We start from the raw sequence: 22,014 nt of genomic DNA on the forward strand, positions 1-22,014 counted from the left end.
TGCTGACTGGTCAGTTAAATAAAAACTACTGTGGAGAATTATATGTTTCTCCACAGCTGCCTGGTGACCAGCGGAGCCGCATCATGACAGCGTTCTAGAATAGCTCTTTGTATTCTTATGATAGTTGGATGCAGCATGCTGGAAGTCCCAGTGGGGTGGGGATCATCAGCACAATAAAACAATTGAGCTGAAGTTGAGCTATGCATGCATGATGGGGGAATGACACAACATTTGTTATTCTATCTGTGGGGTGTGTAATTGCTTTTTTTTTTTTTTTTTGAGTGTTCTCCTGTGTTATCTTTTGGTGCAAAAACCTGGGCTTCTGGCTACACTTTTTTCAAATTATTTTTATGTAGGGTTTTAAAGCCTAAGTCCTGGTTCACACTTATGCGATGCGGGAACCCTGCAAATCTACTGCGGGTTCCCGCATCGCATTCCAAACACAGGCAGTTCACACTGCCATATGCGAATTGCAAGGGGTGTCAATTCAAAGTTAACGAAACCCCCAGATCAGTTCACATATCGCAGTGCGATCTGACATTCGGACATGAATAGGTGTGAACCACCATGCAATCCGATTCTGCTGTGGACCCAAAAAAAGGGTCCTGTGCGTGTTTGTGCGAATCAGATGCGAATTCAGGCATAATATCTGTATGGCTGAATTTGCAACGCACAGACATCGCATGTAATTTTCAGAGCAGAGCGCTCCGAATCACATGCAATGTCTGCCATCGCAGATGTGTGAACCGAGCCTAAGGCATATTCCTGCTAAACCAGCCAGATTTCGATTTGTGTGTACCCCTCCCTGTTTAACAGAAGCCAATCATTAGACCGCCTTCTGTTGAGCGTTTCTGCTGGAAAAGAAGCATTTGACCAGCTGCTGCAGTGCTGATCAGTAGATTCTGGTTGGGGGGGGGGCGAAGCATGGGGGACTTATGCATTCACATCGCTTGTACGGAGGCAGGAATCTGAGCTGTACTAGAAAAAAAAAACTCCCACTATGTACCCAGCTTAGGTTTAGCCTCCACCCAAAAACCTCCCACTGTGTACCCAGCTGAGGTTTAGCCTCCACCCAAAAACCTCCCACTGTGTACCCAGCTGAGGTTTAGCCTCCACCCAAAAACCTCCCACTGTGTACCCAGCTGAGGTTTAGCCTCCACTCCAAAACCTCTCACTGTGTACCCAGCTTAGATTTAGCCTCCACCCAAAAACCTCTCACTGTGTACCCAGCTTAGATTTAGCCTCCACCCAAAAACCTCCCTCTGTGTACCCAGCTTAGGTTTAGCCTCCACCCAAAAAACTCTCACTGTGTACCCAGCTGAGGTTTAGCCTCCACAAATCAGCACAAGGGACAGTACTTACAATCAGTATAAGGTGTCCCTTGTGCTGTTGAATCTTCCGTCCTCTGATGCCTTCTCCTTAGCCTCTCCTTGTAATCTTTTCGTGCAGCGAGGGATAAAACAGCCGAGGGACCTATCATATACACTCATCAGGAGTGACCACTTTGCCCACCGTTTCTGCTCTCCTCCTCCATTCATTGAAACCATACTATCGCTTCTATGAACCCAATACAATCTATGAATGCAGGAAGCAAATCTTTCATTCATCCACCCGTCTTCTATTTAGAAACTGCATTTTTTTCATGGAAGCTAGAACTATTATTATACAGCTTCTATGAATAAAAGGGGTGGAGGGCAGGAATGGTCAGGCACCCTTGATGACTGCCTATGAAAGGTCCCTAAGCTCTTTTACCCCGGCCACACCAGAAGGATGCCGCAAGTGGGAGTAGGGTCAGATTAAAGGCTGGAAGATTTCAACTAAAGCAGGGGCCAGCAGCACAAGGGACATGTTGCATTGATTGTAGGTAATGCCCTTGTGATTATTTATTTTTTCGTTTTGTGAAAACTTAGGCTTTAAAAAAAGAACTATTAATACCACTGCTGCCTTTATGGGCCTCCTTAATGCTGCTTGCTTAGCTGACCCTCTAGCCTCAATACTTTTAAAGTCATTGATCTGGAACATGTATCCAATAAGGGCAGTCTGAGCAAATTCAGACGTTATTATCTGCATAAGTATTCTAGACCAGTGACCTAAAATATTAAATTAAGCTGATCAGCAGACCAGTCAGACAGCCTCTTTGTTTTCTTTAAGGCCTAACTTCGGGCGTCTGACTCCCTTCCTCCAACTGCGGCTCTCTTGTAATAGCAATCAGAGGGGCTCACCAGCTGTTCGATTGCTATTATAAAGCAGTGGGAGGGGACATACCCCCGCCTCCTTCAGCTGCTTTCTCGGGCTCTCCCGCCCACCAGGAGACCCGAGTGACCAACCATCGCATCTGCTAGCTTGCCGGACAGCCAAGCTAACCTGGAATTGGCTTTGATCGACTGTTCGTTATAGTAAATTGGAAGTGTTGACATAACATCACTTCCGGTTTACTCGAAAACCATCTGCACCATTTTTTGAAAATCGAAGCAATCAGAAACACCGATCTTGGTGTTTTGATTCTTTTTAAGTGCAGAGAAGATATTTGGGGTATATATATATATATATATATATATATATATATACACGGGTAGTAATTCCAGCAACAGACCTACTCTGTAAATCTAAAGTGGTTACCTGTATAGGCTTTTGAAGCGTTGCCTATGGATAATAAAATTTACGTCGTTGGTCTGCGCAATTTTAAAGCGTGACATGTTTGGTATCTATTTAATAATATCTATTTTTTAGATTTAATCAAAAAATTGGGTTCTGTGTTTTTTGCATTAAAATGAAAAAAAAAACAGCCTTGGAAAAACTGCTGCGCAAATAACGTGAGACATAAAAAAAAGCAAAACCCACCAATTTATTCTCCAGTGCCTCTGCTTTAAAAAAATATTGAATGTTTGGGGGGTTCTAAGTAACTTTCCAGCAAAAATATTGATTGTTACATGTGAACAAAAAGTGTCAGAAAAGGCCTGGACTGGAAGTAGTTAAAGAGGAGTTCCGCCCCCCAGGAAAAAATTAAAAGTCAGCAGTTACAAATACTGTAGCTGTTGACTTTTAAATATTAGAACTTACCTGTCCAGGGTTCCCCGCGATCTCGGCACCCAAAGCCGATTTTCGTATCAGCTCTCAGGTGCTGCTGCCACCATTCAGGGTAAGTGGACCAGGTTCCGGCGATGTTGACACCCGAAGCCAATTTTCATATCGGCTCTCGGGTGCTGCTGCCACCATTCAGGGTAAGGGGACCCGGGTCCGGCGATGTTGACACCCGAAGCCAATTTTCGTATAGGTTCTCGGGTGCTGCCACCGCCATTCAGGGTCTGGGAACCCGGCAGTGAAGCTGGCTCCCTACTGCACATGTGCAAAGCTCGCTGTGCTTTCTAATTGGCCAGGCGGCAGAGGAAGAAGGAGGGAGGCTGAACTTCCGAGGGTCAGCGCCGCGGCACTGTCTCCCGGAAGTGGGGAAGGGTACCCATCAAAAACAGGTATCCATTCCCCCCTAGAAAGGTGCCAAAAGTGGCACCAGAAGGGGGGGGGGAGCATATAAGCGGAAGTTACACTTATGGGTGGAACTCCGCTTTAGGCTACTGATTGCCCCCTTCAATATTTCCTAGTCTGTCACTTCTGTATTCACTGCAATGGTCAAAAGATATGTAATACAGTGGGGTGCCCTGGACAGTAGGGCTCTTACTGAAGAATCGTGCCTGCCTTGGAAAAGATATCTCCGTATACCGCCTGTTATAACAAATAAAGTATAAAATAAAGTTTTATAACTTGCACTGAACTGATGAAAAACATTCTGTAAAAGTGAAAGGTCCTCCATAAAGACTAGGATGCGTTGACAGCAGGGCCATTCTAATAAGTGGGGGAAAGCGGTCCACAATGACAGCTTTGCTGAGAATGCAGCTGGATGGCTGACATTGATAAATAGGCCATATCTAAAATAGCTCATAGCTCAGCGCTGGGCAATCCTGGAAGAAAAAAATGGCTCTGTGTTTTACAGAAGAGATGCCTCTTGCTGGTAATACAAGGGGAAGTATAGTGTATTTTTTTTTTAGAAGACACACTATTTATGTTATAATTCCAGTTTATATATACTTACTGACTTCAACATTTTTACAGGCTTATCTTATTTACTTATTTTTATACAGTGTTAAAGCTTAAAGTGGTTGTAAACCTCAGACATGAAATATGAACAAAGCATATTCCTCTATGGCACGGGTGTCAAACACAAGGCCCGCGGGCCAAATGTGGCCCTCCAGGCCATTTCATGTGGCCCTTGCACCTCTCCTGCAGCTACCCCCTCATCTCTGTCCCTACCTTGTCTCAGCAGTCGGCAGCAGAGAGGAGGACAGAACTCCTTATACAGATTCTGTACCTCCCTGTTCAGCTGCAGCACCACCTAATCTCTGCCTCCCCTGGTCTCAGCAATCTCCAGCCCCTCCTCTGGTCCTCCTCCAGACCCTGCACTTTCTGCTTCCCAGCTTCATCCCCAGCTTCTTCCAGGAAGAAGCACAAGGTAAAGATTGTGCACTGTGATGTAAGGGAAGGTGGGGGACTTTTACATCTGATAATGGGGGGCTCTTTACATTTTACATCTGATGTAAGGGGGAGTGGGGTGCTCTGAACATCTAGTCTTCCAGATACAGCTGGCCCTTTGAGGGCAACCATAATGCTGATGTGGCCCTCGATGAAATTGGGTTTGACACCCCTGCTCTATGGCATCCTTTTTCAACCAGGGTGCCCAGGTCTCCCTGGGGTGCCTTGAGGTTTCTTCAGCGGTGCCTTGGCAAAATACCCAAAAACTGCCCAAAAATTGTATACAAGCCAGCGTGTGGGTGAAGCCGGCCTTTTAGTTACACAAAACCAAAAGTTTTCATTTTGCACCATTACAACCTTCTAGCTGCCGGTGCCCTAATGATCAATGACGTCATCAGTTGATATGCAGGAGATGCCTCCTTATCGGTTGATAAGGAGGATGTCAGTCGCCTGCACACTGCACAGCATCCTTGTTTGACCCTCCCCTTCCCTTCTCCATCAGCATTAAGGGTCACATTAGATGAATGATGGAGAAAAACTGAGGGAGAAACATTGAAATACTAGTCAGTACCAGTTTTCAAATAATGGATTTGCTTTGGAAGAATACATCACCTCTAACGTTGGGTGTCCTACTTGGGTGGATGTTGATGCATGATGTAAAACTATCAGAATAGTTTTTACATTTTAGAATGGGGTGCTTCGATCATTTTTAAAGGGTGCCTCGAGATTGTCCATAATTTTTAAAGGGTGCCTCGAGATCGTCCATAATTTTTGAAGGGTGCCTCGAGATTTCCATAATTTTTAAAGGGTGCCTTCACTGGAAAAAGGTTGCGAAACACTGGTCTATAGGGTGTATTCTGAATTAAGAGCACTAGGTGTCATTTCTCTCTGCTGCCTCCTTCCCCTGCTATCAGAATGAGTCACTTCTGACAGATTTTCCCGACATCAAGAGAAAAAAGGTGACAGGGGAGGGTTTTGTGTTGTTTTTAGTGAGTTGGCTGACTTATAGACGCATATTGTGAGAAGGAGAAGTAAAGCACAACTAATGTGTAGCACAGCAAGTGGGAAACCGAGCCTGACTATGTGATGAGCAAATATAGCTGCCTCCATATACATATATCTTTACATATTATACACTGAACCAAAAAGTTTAAGCATTAACAACGTGAGAGGATTATCAACATCAGGGTCATTTATTTTACAGATTGTATAGATAGCAAAACGTCTGTAGTTAAAGGGATATTGGCTGAATCAGTATGATAAAAATGCAGAACAAGAAAGTCTTCGCTTTCCTGCCCTACAAAATACGGTAATTAAATATGCATTTTCACTCTATTGTTGTCTTGAAGAAGAATAAAAATAGACAGAGGGTCCATAGGAAGTGAGGTCTCACTTCCACAAAAACAAAATTTGCATGTTAACCCCTTCATGACCTATTTCTCCCCTTAGCCCTGTGGACCCTCTGTCTATTTTTCTTCTCCTCCAAGTCTATTGGGAGTCAGATAGGCAGAGAGGAGCCGCAAGGGCACAAGCATGGCTGGGATTTTATTTTGGAAGGTGGGGGCAAAGAGGGACAATTTAGGCCTTATGATTCTGAAAGGGTGATGGTGGAAAGATGGGTGCGTAAGGGGATCTTTTGGGTAAGGTGAAAAAAAAACTGAGGGCCTATCTAGTGGTATGATGCTTTGCCCAGAGTCGGTTTTCCCAGGAGCTAGATCTTGCAGATGTGCAATTCTGTATTGCCCTCAAGCAGGGGTGTTCTTGGTTAAGGGTCGTTATTTAAAGTGTCATTAAACCCACATCAATAAAATTAATAAATTAATGGTGTATTATATGCTGTTCATAATCACTCAGTCACTATGGGATTTGTTTTCTGTATTCTGCAAAAAGCCGGGTTGGTCCTGCTGTTCTCTGTCTCCCCCTCCTGTCCATGTCCCCAATGCAGTTGGGGATTTTGCAGAGCAGTTTTGGAAGCTACTGCACATGCTCAGTTTTCAGTGTATTTCTACCCTGAGCATTTCCTCCCTATTGCATCTTAGCTGACCAGGTAAATATAGATTAGAGTCACACATGTGGGCATATACACAGTGGTAAATGACACCCCACTCCCACCCTCCTCCTCCATGTTCTCTAAACAGCTCTGCACTATAGGGGCGGGATATTACATCTTGATTGATGGAGGCTTCACTTCCCTGTTATTCTAAGACACAGGCAGGAGGGGTGTGACACAGCCTGTGACTAGCAGAAATCCACCCACACCATGTTATTGCCAAAAAATAAAAAACATTTAATTTAAAATATATTTTGTATAAAAATTATATATTGTTTGTATAACAATTTAAAACAGTTTATTAATATGAATTAATTTTACTCTATGTCCCAAAGTCTGTTTTTTATTTTATTTTTTTTTAATTTTGAACATGTGACCAGCAGCAGATGAGTAAAATCTCCTCCTGCTTATGTTTACTTGCAGGCAGGCTGGGAGAGAGCTGGGTCATGTGACAGCTGTATATCGATTAGGAAAAAAGGTACTTAAATATATTTTTTTAATTAAAATAATTACAGTGCCATCACCCACATACAGAAAGAGAAGGGGCAATGTAAATTAAACAGTGTGTGTTTAGTATCCCTTTAGGGTTGAGTACTAATGACCTGAACTGACAAATCCATTAGTTAGGAGATATCCACTAAATGTTATTTTACCTTCATGCTTCATTATTGGATAACATGGCGTGACAATCGACTGTTAAATGCATTTCCAAAGAGATTGAAAAGGCTTGAAGCACAGAAAAAATAATAATTTTCAACTCTACTGCAAACGTACAGTAAATCCTGGACAAGGTTCTTTTCTTTCCCTCAGATTTTCCTCAGATGCTGAAAACCGAAGAGAAACTTGCACTATAAATAATTCACCCTTTAAATTCCTATTTTTATGCAGGTCTCTTGAGATATATCATACACACTTCCTCTGGGACACAAATGTTCCAAAGAGCCTCTGTGACTTAGGCTGGCCATACACGGAGCAAATTTCTTTCCTGCATCCATGGGTTGCAGCCAGGAAAGAAATTTGCTAGATTCCCCCATCAATACAGACATTGTTGATGCGGAAATTCTCCTGCCGGACCATTGTTTTCTCCCGGCGAGGGGGGGGGGGGGGGGCGTGGGAAGCCGTTCCCGCTAGGAGAAGACAGTGATTATTACTAGCAGCTATAGCAGCCGCTAGCAATCATCGCAAGAAAATCCGGCAGGCTGGTTGTACCCAAGTTGATTGATTGGTCAACTTGGTACATTCAGCCTGCCTATTAACGGTTCGAATCTCAGCCGCGCTTCCTCGCAGTCCATTGACTGCTACAGGACCCGTTCTAATAGGAGCGACACAAGTCGCTCCGACTTAGAAAAAGGGTCCTGTACTACTTCGGGGCGACCTCGGAGCGACTTGCATAGACTTCCATTATGTGAAGTCCATGCAAGTCGCTCCAAAGTCGTGGTGCATGGGAATGCACAAGTCACTCCTAAAGTAGTACAGAGTCGTGTCGCCCCAGTGTGAACCGACTCTTATTCCAAGCCTACAGCCTTATTCCAAAACAGATTACATTCATTATTTTTCTCAACATTCTACAAACAATACCCCATAATGACAACGTAAAAGAAGTTTGTTTGAAATCTTTGCAAATTTATTAAAAAAAAAAAAAAAAAAAAAAAAAAAAAATCACATTTACATAGTATTCACAGCCTTTGCCATGACACTCAAAATTGAGCTCAGGTGCATCCTGATTCCACAGATCATCTTTGAGATGTTTCTACAACTTGAATAGAGTCCCCCTGTCATAATCTCAGTTGATTGGACATTATTTGGAAAGCCACACACCTGTCTATATTAGGTCCCACAGTTAACATGGCTTTTCAGAGCTAAAACCAAGCCATGAAGTTCAAGGAATTGTCTGTAGACCTCCGAGACAGGATTGTATGGAGGCACAGATCTGGGGATGGGTACAGAAAAATTTCTGCAGCATTGAAGGTCCCAATGAGCACAGTGGCCTCCATCACCCGTAAATGGGAGAAGTTTGGAACCACCAGGACTCCTGCTAGAGTGGGCCGCCCTGCCAAACTAAGTGTTTGGGATAAAAGGGCCTTAGTCAGGGAGATGACCAAGAGCCCAATGGTCACTCTGACAGAGCTCCAGCATTTCTCTATGGAGAGAGGAGAACCTTCCAGAAGAACAACCATCTCTGCAGCATTCCACCAATCAGGCCTGTACGGTAGAGTGGCCAGATGGAAGCCACTCCTCAGTAAAAGGCACATGGCAGTCCGCCTGGAGTTTACCAAAAGGCACCTAAAGGACCATGAGAAAAAAAATTCTCTGGTCTGATGAAACAAAGATTGAACTTTTTGGCCTGAATGGTATGCGTCATGTCTGGAGGAAACCAGGCACCGCTCATCAGCTGGCCAAAACCACCCCTACAGTGTAGCATGGGGGTGGCAGTATCATGTTGTGGGGATGTGTTTCAGTGGCAGGAACTGAGAGACTAGTCAGGATTGAGGGAAAGATGAATGCAGCAATGTACAGAGACATCCTTGATGAAAACCTGCCACAGAGTGCTCTGGACTTCACACAAAGGTTCATCTTCTATCAAGACAACAACCTTAAGCACACAGCAAAGATAACAAAGGAGTGGCTACAGGACAACTCTGAGAATGTCCTTGAGTGTCCCAGCCAGAGCCCACACTTGAACCCGATTGAATATCTCCAGAGAGATCTGAAAATGGCTGTGCACCGACGCTCCCCATCCAACCTGATGGAACTTAAGAGGTCCTGCAAAAAAGAATGGGAGAAATGGCCCAAAAATAGGTGTGCCAAGCTTGTAGCATCCTACTCAAAAATACTAGAGGCTGCAATTGCTGCCAAAGGTGCTTCAACATTGGGCAAAGACTGAATACTTATGTACATGTGATTTTTTCGTTTTTTATTTTGAATAAATTTGCAAAGATTTCAAACAAACTCCTTTCACGTTGCCATTATGGGGTATTGTTTGTAAAATTTTGAGGAAAATAATGAATTTAATCCATTTTGGAATAAAGCTGTAACATAACAAAATGTGGGAAAATTGAAGCGCTGTGAACACTTTAAGGATTGATTGTAGATCGAAAAGTGTGAGTGAAAGGTCCAGGATAAGTAATACGGGATATTTTGCTACTTACGTCGGTGAAATGGGATTTCTGACTGGAGACATGTTGCAAGAATCCCTCCTGCTCTTGGACGGCTGGTTCTTCAGCTTCATATCTAGAATACACACAAAAATTTTACTAAACCTGCTATACACACGTCATCCCCATCTCAGTCCATGTGCAGACTAGTCACTGTACACACCAGTCAATATTCCACTGCAAATAGCGCACAGACAACTTTGTTTACCAAGAAAATGAATCTAGATGTGAGAGGACATAACCAGTGATCTATCTTTCCTCCCTGACAAGCCAAAGCTGGCAACATCCCCTCATTTTTCCACTGGCATAGTTTACCTAGCCCAGCTTAGAAATGTATGAAGATGGGACCTTCTTCTATGTACCACCTAAAGTATATGACCAATACATTTACACAATATAGTACCTCCTTCTGGGCACCAAACAGAGATTGTACTTGTGTAACTGAATGTCTTCATTTTTCAGAAATGTTGGCAAAAATCAGCAGATTTTGACAAAATTTTTGCCATTTTTGCTAAATGCATTGGAATCAAAAGGGTAGGTGGATTTAAGGTTTTTGGAGGAGTTTTTTCTAAGGTCCAGTGGGCTTTAAATGGTTCCTAACACCAGGTTCACACATATGCAGCCACGGTTTCCTGCCTGGGGTCCGGTGCGTGTCTGTTCACCGGTTCAGGTGTGAATCGGACCTGAATTATTGCCTGAATTCGCACCTGAATCAAACCCAAAGATGCACAGGACCCTTTCTGAATGCGGACCGCAGCCGCCCTGGACCTGTGTGAACCGGTTCCATTGAGAGCGGGTCACACTCGCCTGTCAAGCAAACTCGCATCCAAATTGCATATGTGTGAATCCAGCCTTAGGTTTAGAGAAGCTTCTTTATTGCGGCAAAAACAGAGAGAGCAATACGTGCCCCCTCCAGTGGCACCCCTCCCTCCCCCCTTTTTTTTTTCTTTTTCCTTCTTCTTTGTAAATACTTTTTTTGAATTGAGGACTATATTGGCAAGATAGGGCCCTCGAGAAACTATACACCAAAGTTCCCAGTAAGCAGTTGGAACCACTTTCCCTTGAAACAAGCTTCTGGATCCCCTAAGGCCCAGACTTTCCGATCTGGAATTGGCTTTCCACCTATTTTTACAATGTTCTATGGACATTATTGTTACATGAGGCCTTATGATCTGTTTTTGTAGATGGTACAACTGTTTTATACGGAGTGTTTTGCTTTCCCTTATTTACCCATTCCCTCTGACATAAAGACCCCGTTCACACTGAGGCGACCTGTCAGGCGACACAAGTCGCTCTGACTTAGAAAAAGGGTCCGGAGCTTCTTTGGGGCGACCTGGAGCGACCTGCATTGACTTCAATGTTATGAAGTCCGTGCCGGCCGCTCCGAGGTCGCGGTGCGAGCTGTGCACCGCGACCTGTGAGGTCGTCCCGGCAAGTCGGATCGCTCCAGTGTGAACGGGGTCAAAGAATGCAAAAAAATAATTACACAAAAAGGCAACAAAACACAAATACAAAAAACCCACTAAGTTAAATAAACTTAAAAAAAAGAAAAAAAAATGGAAAGAGAAGTAAAATTAAAAAAAGAGACAGTACAAAAGTAACAATTAATTACACAAAAAGGCAAAAAAACACAAATACAAAAAAACCCCACTAAGTTAAATAAACAAAGCTATCTCAAAGACACCCCTACTACCCCAAAAAACACCTTCTAAACAAAAAGCACACGTTTTAAGCAATTTTCACCTAAGTAGCTCAACGAGCAAAACAGAGTTTCTGGTCCTGTGAAATTTCGTAAGAATCACTCTTCGCATCCCTACTGTACCTCAAAATTTTGTAAACTTTATCTACACAACAGATGTCTCACCAAGGGGATGGTCAGAAATTTCCTTGTATCTGTGGGCCACAAAAACCCACTATGACCCTCTTTTTGTTTAGCCATGCGGCGAATGTGGTGCAGGTATGATGAAAGCCTTGTTCCTATTTCTTCATTAGAAAGGGAATGATATGCTATCAGATACAAAGAAAGTTTCCTGAATTTTGGAAAAACTGTGAGACAACAATAACAACTGCATTCAGTGGTTGGGTATGGTGGTCACTGCCAGAGGCGTAACTAGAACCTTTAGGGCCCCGATGCAAGAAAGCATGAAGGGCCCCCCAGACCCCTGGCCGGGGCCCTTCCCTTCAAGCCTGTCACTGACTATGACTCTGTCCATTCAGAAAAGAAAGGAGCCGGTAAATTACATATTTACCGACCCCTTCCTGGTTCTCTATTGTGACATATACCCTGCAGCAGCCGGCAGGAGTGGGGAGGGAGGAAACCAGCAGCACAGTGTGGGGGGGACGGGGACCAGGGGGGCACACAGGAGCCCAGAGATACAGCAGAACACAAGTGAACTGGATAGGAGGAGTGGCGGGGGGGGGGGGTAGCATACAGAGGAACCAATCTCCTCCATTTTCCTCCTGCAGCTACAGGAGGAAAAAGGAGGACAGTGATTTCTCTACATGCTGCCCCCGCCACCCCTCCTATCCAGGTGTACAGGGGAGCCGCAGAGGCCCGCTGGAGCATGGAGCCCAGTTGCAATTGCAACCCCTGTAGTTACGCCCCCTGGTCACTGCACATCTACATCACCTGACAATCTCAGGTGATGCTTGGAATGGGTGCATTGCTTGCTTTTATGGATGCTCATAGGTGGGAGACAATGAGGCAATCACGGTAAGAATGGAAAACAATTGCATGTCTATGGTGCACCCTCTGGTCCAGTGTTTTCAGAATATGACTCAACCATTTAAAATGGTCCTTCTGAAACTGTCTATTGTACATTGTAATTATAACAATACTGTCCTTGTTTGAAAATTCAATAAAAAAAAATATTGGCATTAAATGGACTTTCCTAGAAGATCCCTATTGTTACTTGAATAAACATTTAACACTCATTGACGAGACACATCCCTAGATCATTTGCAATTTTGTGGAGAGAGTTATTGTTAGCATACAACGTGTAATTCATCACAACCATCATTAGACACCTCAAAATAGGAAGAACACAAATCCTGTGACGGAAACCTAGACCTTATAAGGATTTTTATTGTGTGGGATTGTCAGAAAATTCTTTATTGTACTCACTTCTGCCTCTGGATTTTTTTTAAAATCTAAATAATGTTTCCTCTTTTACCGCTTTATATTTCCTGTTTGATAACAACACCTGCATGTATACAGAGGAGACACATACAACGGCATTCTGTCTGGGTAAATACAAGGAAAGGTCCAATTTTATATCAGAGTACTGTAAAGATCATCAATCACTTTGTTTAGAAAAATGTGGGTAGTCCAGCAGAAAAGATGGCCTTATATCTGTAGCTTTAACCACTTGCCGACTGCCGCACGACTATATACGGCGGCAGGCAGCCCCTCACAGGCAAAGTGACGTATGGGTACGTCACTAGCCTGTGAGGCTCTAGGGAGCGAGCGCGCGCCGCCGGAGGCGCGCTCCCGCTCCCGCGTGGTCACGGACCCCCCCCCCCGCGCGAGTGAGCGGCGGACCCAATGTCCGCCGCTCACTCACGATCGTAGGTTACACCAGGAGAAAGACAGGCGGCTAATGTAAACACAGCCGTCTGTCATTCTCCCTTGTGTAACAGCACAGATCATACGGTCCTGCTATGAGGGACCGTTGATCGCTGCTGTTACATGTAAAGCCACATCCAATCACAGTTAGAAGCACACCCTTAGGGACACACTTAACCCCTCCTTCTCAAATAAAGTTAACCCCTTCCCTGCCAGTGTCATTTTTACAGTAACAGTGCATATGTATAGCACTGATTACTGTAGTAATGTCACTGGTACCCCCAAAAGTGTCAAACATGTCAGTCAAGGGTCCGATCTGTCCGCCGCAATGTCGCAGTCCCGCAAACAAAAACGCAGATCGCCGCCATTACTCGTTAAAAAAAAACAATAACAATGACAAAAATCTTTCCCTTAGTTAGTAAACGCAATAATTTTTGCGCAAACCAATCAAAATACGCTTTTTGCAATTTTTTTTACCAAACATATGTAGCAGAAAACCAATTGACCTAAAATGTTAAAAATTTAGATTTTTACATTTTTTTGGGGGGGAATTTCATATAAAAAAAATTTGAAAAATATTGTTATTTTTGCAAAATTTACGCTCTTTTTTTTGTTTATAGCGCATGATCAAAAAATCGCACAGGTGATCAAATACCACCAAAAGAAAGCTCTGTTTGTGGAGAAAAAAGGACGTCAATTTCATTTGGGTACAGCGTCGCACGACCACGCAATTGTCCATTAAAGTCACGCAGTGCCGAATCGCAAAATAGGCCCTGGTCAGGAAGGGAGTAAAATCTTCCGGGGCTTAAGTGATTAAATAAAGTAATACAAATGTATAAATACAATGCCAAGACCAAGCGAATAGATAAATGTACAGTTGCAATATGCATGCGTGAGTTGTTTAATCTGTCAAAGGATCTATAGTTCTGTTTTGCCGTTCTGGTAATGCACACCTGCCAGACGGTACAGCAAGGACCTAGATCTTTCTGCAGTCTACACTGCAATTAAAAAATACAATCTGATCCAGGACCTTACCCAATTGGTGACAATACGTACTTAAAGTGTAACTAAACCCACAACAGAAAAATAACTCTGTATATGCAGTAAAGCATGCTTGTTATACTCACTGAGTAACCTAAGGGGTTAATCCTCTGCATTGTGTATAAAGGCTGTTTGATCCTGTCTCTCTGATCCTCCCCTTCGTCCACTGTCCCCAAACAATCTCCGGAAAGAATAGAGCAGGGGTCTTCAAACTATGGCCCTCCAGTTGTTCAGGAACTACAATTCCCTTCATGGCCTAGTCAGGTCTGTGAATGTCAGAGTTTTACAATGCCTCATGGGATGTGTAGTTCCGCAACAGCTGGAGGGCCATAGTTTGAGGACCCCTGGAACAGAGCCTTGGGGCAAGCTGTACATGCTCAGTTTGCTGTGTATTGCTAGAGAATTTTTATTTATTTTTGCTTGGGAGATTTATTTTTTTATTTCAGGTACTTATATAGCGCTATCAATTTACGCAGCGCTTTACATATACATTGTACATTCACATCAGTCCCTGCCCTCAAGGAGCTTACAATCTAAGGTCCTTAACTCACATACATACACAGTAGGGCCAATTTGTTTTTTTTTTTGTTTTTTTAATACAGGATCAAATTAACCTACCAGCATGTCTTTGGAGTGTGGGAGGAAACCGGAGTGCCCGGAGGAAACCCACGCAGGCACATGGAGAACATGCAAACTCCAGGCAGGTAGTGTCGTGGGAGATTGCATGTGATCAGCACAGGGCCAATCAGCACTGCCCAGACAGAGGATCAGGGGTCCTGCAGCCTTATAGGGCAATCAGGGAATAATGAAAACTCCTCCTACAGGCTTTACTCAGACACTGATAGAAGTCACAAGACTGCTCTAACTGCTGATGAGAAAAGGTATTTAGCAGTTTATATTTACTAAATCTAAACATTCTACATTTCCATGTTCTGTGTACTATGGGAGACCAGATATGGTGAATGCATAGTACAGAGCATTAGGATGCAGGCTGCACATGCTCAGTTTGGTGTGTATTGCTAGAGAGTTTTTTATTTTCTTGGGAGAGTGCATGTGATCACCACAGGGCCAATCAGCGCTGTCCAGACAGAGGGTCACGGGAACATGAAAACTCCTCCCACAAGCTTTACCCAGACACTGATATAAGTTACATGACTGCTATATTCTGGTGATGAGAAAAGGTATTTAGCAGTTTATATTTACTAAAACTATCTCTATGTTCTGTATACTGTGGGAGACCAGATATAGTTACATAGTAGGTGAGGTTGAATAAAGACAATAGTCCATCCAGTTCTACCTGTGTAGGTGTGTGTGGCTGTAATCATCTCACATACCCCTGAATGTTCTGATCCTTGAGATGTACATCCAAGAGTCTTTTGAAAGCCACCATACTTCCCACAGAAACCACCTCTTGTGGTAGAGAATTCCACAATCTTGTAGCCCTAACAGTAAAGACCCCCCCACGTTGCCTGAGGTTAAAACGCTTCTCCTCTAATCGCATTGTATGCCCTCGAGTCCTCATGCAATCCCTTCGACCGAACAGCTATTTTTCTAAGCTGAGATCCCCATTGAGATATTTATAAATTGCTATCATGTCTCCTCTCAGGCGTCTCTTCTCCAGGGAGAATAAATCAAGCGATTGCAGACGCTCTTCATAATTAAGGTCCTACAATCCCCTAATTAGTTTAGTTGCCCTTCTATGGACTCTCTCCAGCTCCAACACATCCCTCCTGAGGACTGGCGACCAGAACTGGACAGAATACTCCAGATGCGGTCGGACCAGAGTTTTATAAAGTGGAAGGATTATAGTCTTATCTCTGGAATACATCCCTTTCTTTTTGCATGCTAATATTCTGCTGGCTTTGGCAGCTGCTGCTTGACATTGCATGCTATTGTCTAATCTATCATCAACCAAGACTCCCAGATCTTTCTCCATTTTTGATTCCCCCAAGGGTTCCCCTCCTAACGTGTATTGTGCTTTTATGTTTTTAGTCCCCAAGTGCAAAACCTTACACTTCTCCACATTAAACCTCATTTGCCAAGTCGTTGCCCACTCCGTTATTTTGTTCAGGTCATTCTGTAGGAGATCTGCCTCATGCTGTGCAGTTATTGCCCTGCCCAATTTTGTGTCATCTGCAAAAACTGATATCGAACTCCTGATCCCGTCCTCAGTGAATGAAGGGTCCTGGGTTTTGTAACACTTTAAGGCCTAGAGCATTGATGGTGAACCTTGGCACCCCAGATGTTTTGAAACTACATTTCCCATGATGCTCATGCGTTCTGCAGTGAAGTTGAGCATCATGGGAAATGTAGTTCCAAAAACATCTGGGGTGCCAAGGTTCGCCATCACTGGCCTAGATGCTGAAGATGGCGCACTGTATATAAAACCTTTATATTGCAACCAGGTGAGCACCACAGCACTTTTATTTATTGCAATCGGGTAAGCACCACAGCACACCTTCCTAGTTTGTATCCAGTGGGACTTTCAAAAAACATTACCGACTAAATACTGGAAGTTACACCATGTGGTCTGGAAGGAGGTCACCAAGTGTTTGGGACTATAATGTACACTTCATCATGGAATGTTTGTGAGATGCTCTATGGAACCTTTAGTAAAGTTCATTAAGAGATTTAATTAACAATTATGATACTTAATACAGATCTGTATAAATATTCTTTGTTAAATACAAAATTTAAATGATTTAATTGTGCATTGGACAATATGTTTCCAACCTACACTGACGACAGATAATACAGAACTCATTCAGAAACTTGTGCAGTCAATCGTATAAGGTAACATGGCAAAACAGCAATTCAAAAAAGATGTCTCACATAACGCAAAACCTCATTTCACCTTTACAGATCAATTTTTCTAATGGCAGTAGGTTGTTGCAAGTTTTGCTTTACTAAAAAAAAAAAATCATTTATTATAGACAGACTAACAATTCACTCAGAATTGTCCATTCCTTGAGACCCCTATTTTAGGACTGTATGATTTAGAACATGATTGTACAATCTCTCTAAGGCAGGCCATAGATGATGCGATTTTCTTTCCTTCAACCATGGGTTGCAGGAAAGAAAATTGCTCGGTCCCCCACCAACACTGACTCCTGTGGAGCAATTTTGTTCTCCTAACATGGGGGGTTGCAAAGCCGTCCCTGCCAGGAGAACACAGCGATTATTGCTAGTGGCTATAGCTGGAAATGCGACATACGGTTTTACCCAAGTCAATCCATGAGTACAATGAGCCTGCCCATACATGAGTTGAAGTTTGGTCAGTCACTGCTGAACTGGCTGAGATTTGAACCATCTATGGCTGGCTTAACCGAGTACCAATTGGTTATTACTAAAACAGGTAGAACGAATGGTTTTCTATGGGGTAGGCTACACAATTGGCATATTGTAGTGTGCTGTAGCAATCAATTCTGCAGTGCTTTAGGTGTGACTTATCACTATAAGATGCTGGGTAAAGCAGTTGCAAACCCTTTAAGCCTCAAAATGTTGCGCTACCATCCAATAGAATATATTTGCTTGTTTTTATACCTTAAATATTGAAAAAAATTGCAGCTTTTGTATCTTTTTAGTAGAGTTTCTATATGGTCGTGCGACTGCAATACCCACGCTTGTTAAAGCGGAACTAAACTACTACTCTTCAAAAGCTGCCATTTAAAGCTGGCCATCCACTGCCTGAAATTTAGGGGACATGCTGGAAAATTTTCCACCAGTCTTTTAATGGCTTGCGAGTTTGGTTTTGAGCACAAGCAACTGTGACAGGTACGATTCATGGCATGCCTTGAATGTAACTGTTTCTAGAAACAGTAAAATTAATGGGTTTAGTTCTGCTTTAACCGGTTGCCGACCGCCGCACGACTATTCACTGCGGCGGTCAGCCCCGGCCAGGCAAAGTGACGTAGATCTACGTCGCTTGCCTGTCACTTCCTTGTGAGCCAATAGCGGGCGAGCGGGCCCGCCGCGGCTCGTTCACAGCGAAGTCAATGCGTGTGACCGGCGGACCCGATGTCACTCGCCGATCGTCGGTGCAGAGGGAGAAAGTCAGGCGGCTGATGTAAACAAGCCGCCTGTTATTCTCCCCTGTGTAGAAACAGTGATCATACGGTTCTACTATGTAGGACCGTTGATCACTGTTCCTATACTAGTAGCCACAGCCAATCACAGTAAAAAGCACGCCCCTAGGGACACACTTAACCCCTCCCTCCCCAATAAAGTTAACCCCTTCCCTGCCAGTGTCATTTTGCAGTAACAGTGCATATGTATAGCACTGATTACTGCAGCAATGTCACTGGTAACCCCAAAAGTGTCAAAAATGTCAGTCAAGCGTCCGATCTGTCCGCCGCAAAGTCGCAGTACCGCAAAAAAAAAAAAACGCAGATCGCTGCCATTACGCGTTAAAAAAAAAAACACCAAAAATGACCGAAATCTTTCCCTTAGTTAGTAAACGCGATAACTTTTGCGCAAACCAATCAAAATACGCTTTTTGCAACTTTTTTTACCAAACATATGTAGCAGAAAACAAATTGGCCAAAAATGTTAAAAAATTTTGATTTTTACATTTTTTTGGGGGGGAATTTCATATAAAAAAATGTGAAAAATATTGTTATTTTTGCAAAATTTACGCTCTTTTTTTGTTTATAGCGCAAAAAGTAAAAAAATCGCACAGCTGATCAAATACCACCAAAAGAAAGCTCTGTTTGTGGGAAAAAAAGGACGTCAAATTCGTTTAGGTACAGCGTCGCACGACCGCGCAATTGTCCGTTAAAGTCACGCAGTAAAAAAAAAAATCGCAAAAAACCCCCTGGTCAGGAAGGGGGTAAAATCTTCCGGGGCTTAAGTGGTTAACACGGAGACTGGGTGTATATCTACCATGCTGTTGTGCAACTTCTGGAAGTAACGTGTGTCACCTGCATGAGCCGTTTCTAAAGTAACTAAACAAGGAAAGGAGAATCTGTTCAGGAGATGTCCTCATTCATGAGAAAGCATCTGACACGGTTACATCACCCAAACAGGAAGAGAGATAAGAGGTCCGACAACGTTGGTAAAAGCATGACTCTGCTTTTTAGCTGCAGCAAGCTGGTGTTATCGGCCGGAGTGGGGACATAGACTGGAGCAGGGCAGAATGAACTGAAAAATGGTCTGTGATGATTACACAGCAAAGAACGAATAATTAAAAAGGTGATTTATGGACTTACATATGGAAAAGAATGTGAGTCAGGGCCGTCTTTACCACAGGGCAAAAGGGGCAGCTGCCCTGGGCCCAACCATTGTTGTAGGGCCCAAAGCAGCTGCCCCTTGAGCCTGCACTGCTCACAAATTGTTGATAAGTGCATTTGGTAGGGCCCAAGAAAATATTTGCCCAGGGTCCAATCAATACTAAAGATGGCCCTGATGTGAGTGGTCAATACTCTCATTCTAATATACGTACGGACCCGTGGGAAGCTCTACTTCGTAAGCCCATCTTGGAGTTAACGAAACGAGAACGTGTCTTGGGAACACACATTTTTATGGATAGTAAACCGATGCCGATGCTGGCCTTGGATTCCCTGGGGTGGGGCTTCCTTCTTTCTTCACGATTCCTTTTTCCTTGGTTTCCTACTCTTATGCCCCGTACACACGTGCAGATTATCTGAAGACTTTTGTCTTCAGATTTACCTTTTCTATGTAGTGCAAGGGCCTGCCGGATTGCATACAAATTGAAAGTGTTTAGGTTTGACCTCATATTATATGGTTTTGGTAAGTCTACAGACAAAAGTCTTCAGATAATCTGCACGTGTGTACGGGGCATTACTCTCCCTCTTGTTCGTTTCTATCTTCAGTCTCTTTTCCTATTTCTTATTTTTGGTTATTTACCACTGGATGCCAGTGCCAATCGCTCTCTGGCCACATTTTCCTTCTTTTTTTTTCTTTTATATGTATGTATGTATGTATGTATGTATGTATGTATGTATGTATGTATGTAGATATATATACATATATATATATATATATATATATATATCGCTCCCCGTGAAGAGAGAACGGCAGTCTGCTGTTATAAACACAGCAGACCGTTGTTCTCTCTGCTATCAACACAGAGCCCCTGTGTCCCCGCTGTTTAGGAACACAGGTCTCTGTGTTGAAATTACAAGCCCATCCCCCCCACAGTTAGAAAACACCCCCTAGGTTCACACTCAACCCTTTGATTGCCCCTGGGTTAACCCCTTCCCTGCCAGTGACATTATTACAGTAACAGTGCATATTTTTAGCTCTGATTACTGTAGTAATGTCACTGGTCCCCCCAAAAGTGTCAAAAATGTCAGTTAGGGGTCCAATCTGTCCGCCGCAATGCCGCAGTCTCTCTAAATATCGCAGATCGCCGCCATTACTAGTATAAAACAAAAAATAATAAAAATTACATAAATCTTTCCCGTAGTTTGTAGACACGATAACTTTTGCGCAAACCAATCAAAATACGCTTATTGTGATTTTTTTTTTTTTTTTTTTTACTAAAAATATGTAGCAGAATACAAATTGGCCCAAAATGATGAAAAAATTAGATTTTTAAATCTTTTTTGGGAATGTTCTATAGCAGAAAGCGAAAAATATTTTTTTTTCAGAGTTGTCGCTCTTTTTTTGGTTATAGCGCAAAAAATAAAAAAAAAAAAATCGCACAGGTGATCAAATACCACCAAAAGAAATCTCTGTTTGTGGGAAAAAAGGACGTCAATTCTGTTTGGGTACAGTTTTGCATAATTGTGCAATTGTCCATTAAAGTCACGCAGTGCCGAATCACAAAAAATGGCCTGGTCATTAAGGGGGAAAATCTTCCGGGAGTGGTTAATTTGGAGGGGGTAACTTCAATCTTCCTGTTTCGGCTATGGGACAGGCAGTAAAGGGAAACCTTCCTCCACACAGATGGCACAAAAAAAAAAAAAAAAAAAAAAAAAAAAAAAAACTGACCCCCCCCCCCCCCCCATACCAAAAAAATAACAAAAAAATGTTGCCTCTGGTTTTACTCTAATTGGGAATCAGACGACCCCCCCTCCTCTGCTCACCCTTCCTCCAGTGTTGCTCTTGTGTTCAGGCTTTCCGACACGCTTCCATTTAACATGTGAGCTTCTTCTCCATCTGCTAAGTTGTCCATCTCCATAGTGGGTACAGGGCACGTCTATGTGTGAGCCGATAACAGGAGACCGCGATGAGTAGAATACTGACCTGGTGCTGGAGAAGAGACAGCAAAATTAATGAGGATCAGGATGATCTACACACAGAAGAGGCCTCGATCTTATTATAGTTACAGAAATGGAACATCTCATAGTATCACTGTCTATATTGGCTGCTGGTGGGATAATAATCAGTGCATGATACTTTGCCGGACTGATGACCCTCACTTTGCACAGATTAATTACATGCGGCATGGTTCTCTAGATATTTGAGCCCCCGTTCATTCTCATAGTTTTATCCTTTTGTTTGGAAAGGAGAGCTATACAAACCATAAAGTGGTTGTAAACCCTTTAAAATGCAAAATGAACAAAGCATATCCCTCTACAGTGTGTACTAGCCTCAATCCAAAGCACAGAGTGTGATATCTGTCTTCTCTCTCTCCTCTGCTATCTGAATTAGTTACTTCTAACAGGTTACCCTGACACCACAGAACCTTGGGAGACAGCTACAACCCCCAACAT

The 22,014-nt window shown here is 43.2% G+C and overlaps 1 protein-coding gene across 1 annotated transcript in view; it reads right to left on the minus strand.

The window, feature by feature from the left end:
- SLC38A5 (solute carrier family 38 member 5) overlaps positions 1-21,515 on the minus strand; it is a 130,538-nt gene extending 109,023 nt beyond the window's left edge. Inside the window, exons 1-2 of the mRNA XM_082263746.1 lie at positions 21,385-21,515; positions 9,724-9,805 (exon numbers count right to left, since the gene is read on the minus strand). Coding sequence (XP_082119872.1) covers positions 9,724-9,805; positions 21,385-21,479 — 177 coding nt within the window. The 5' untranslated portion in view covers positions 21,480-21,515. The remainder of the gene's footprint in view (positions 1-9,723; positions 9,806-21,384) is intronic.
- Between the last annotated feature and the right edge of the window lie 499 nt (positions 21,516-22,014).

This window comes from Pelophylax lessonae, assembly GCF_965119305.1.
Source record: "Pelophylax lessonae genome assembly, chromosome: 7".
In the NCBI taxonomy this organism is placed as follows: domain Eukaryota; kingdom Metazoa; phylum Chordata; class Amphibia; order Anura; family Ranidae; genus Pelophylax; species Pelophylax lessonae.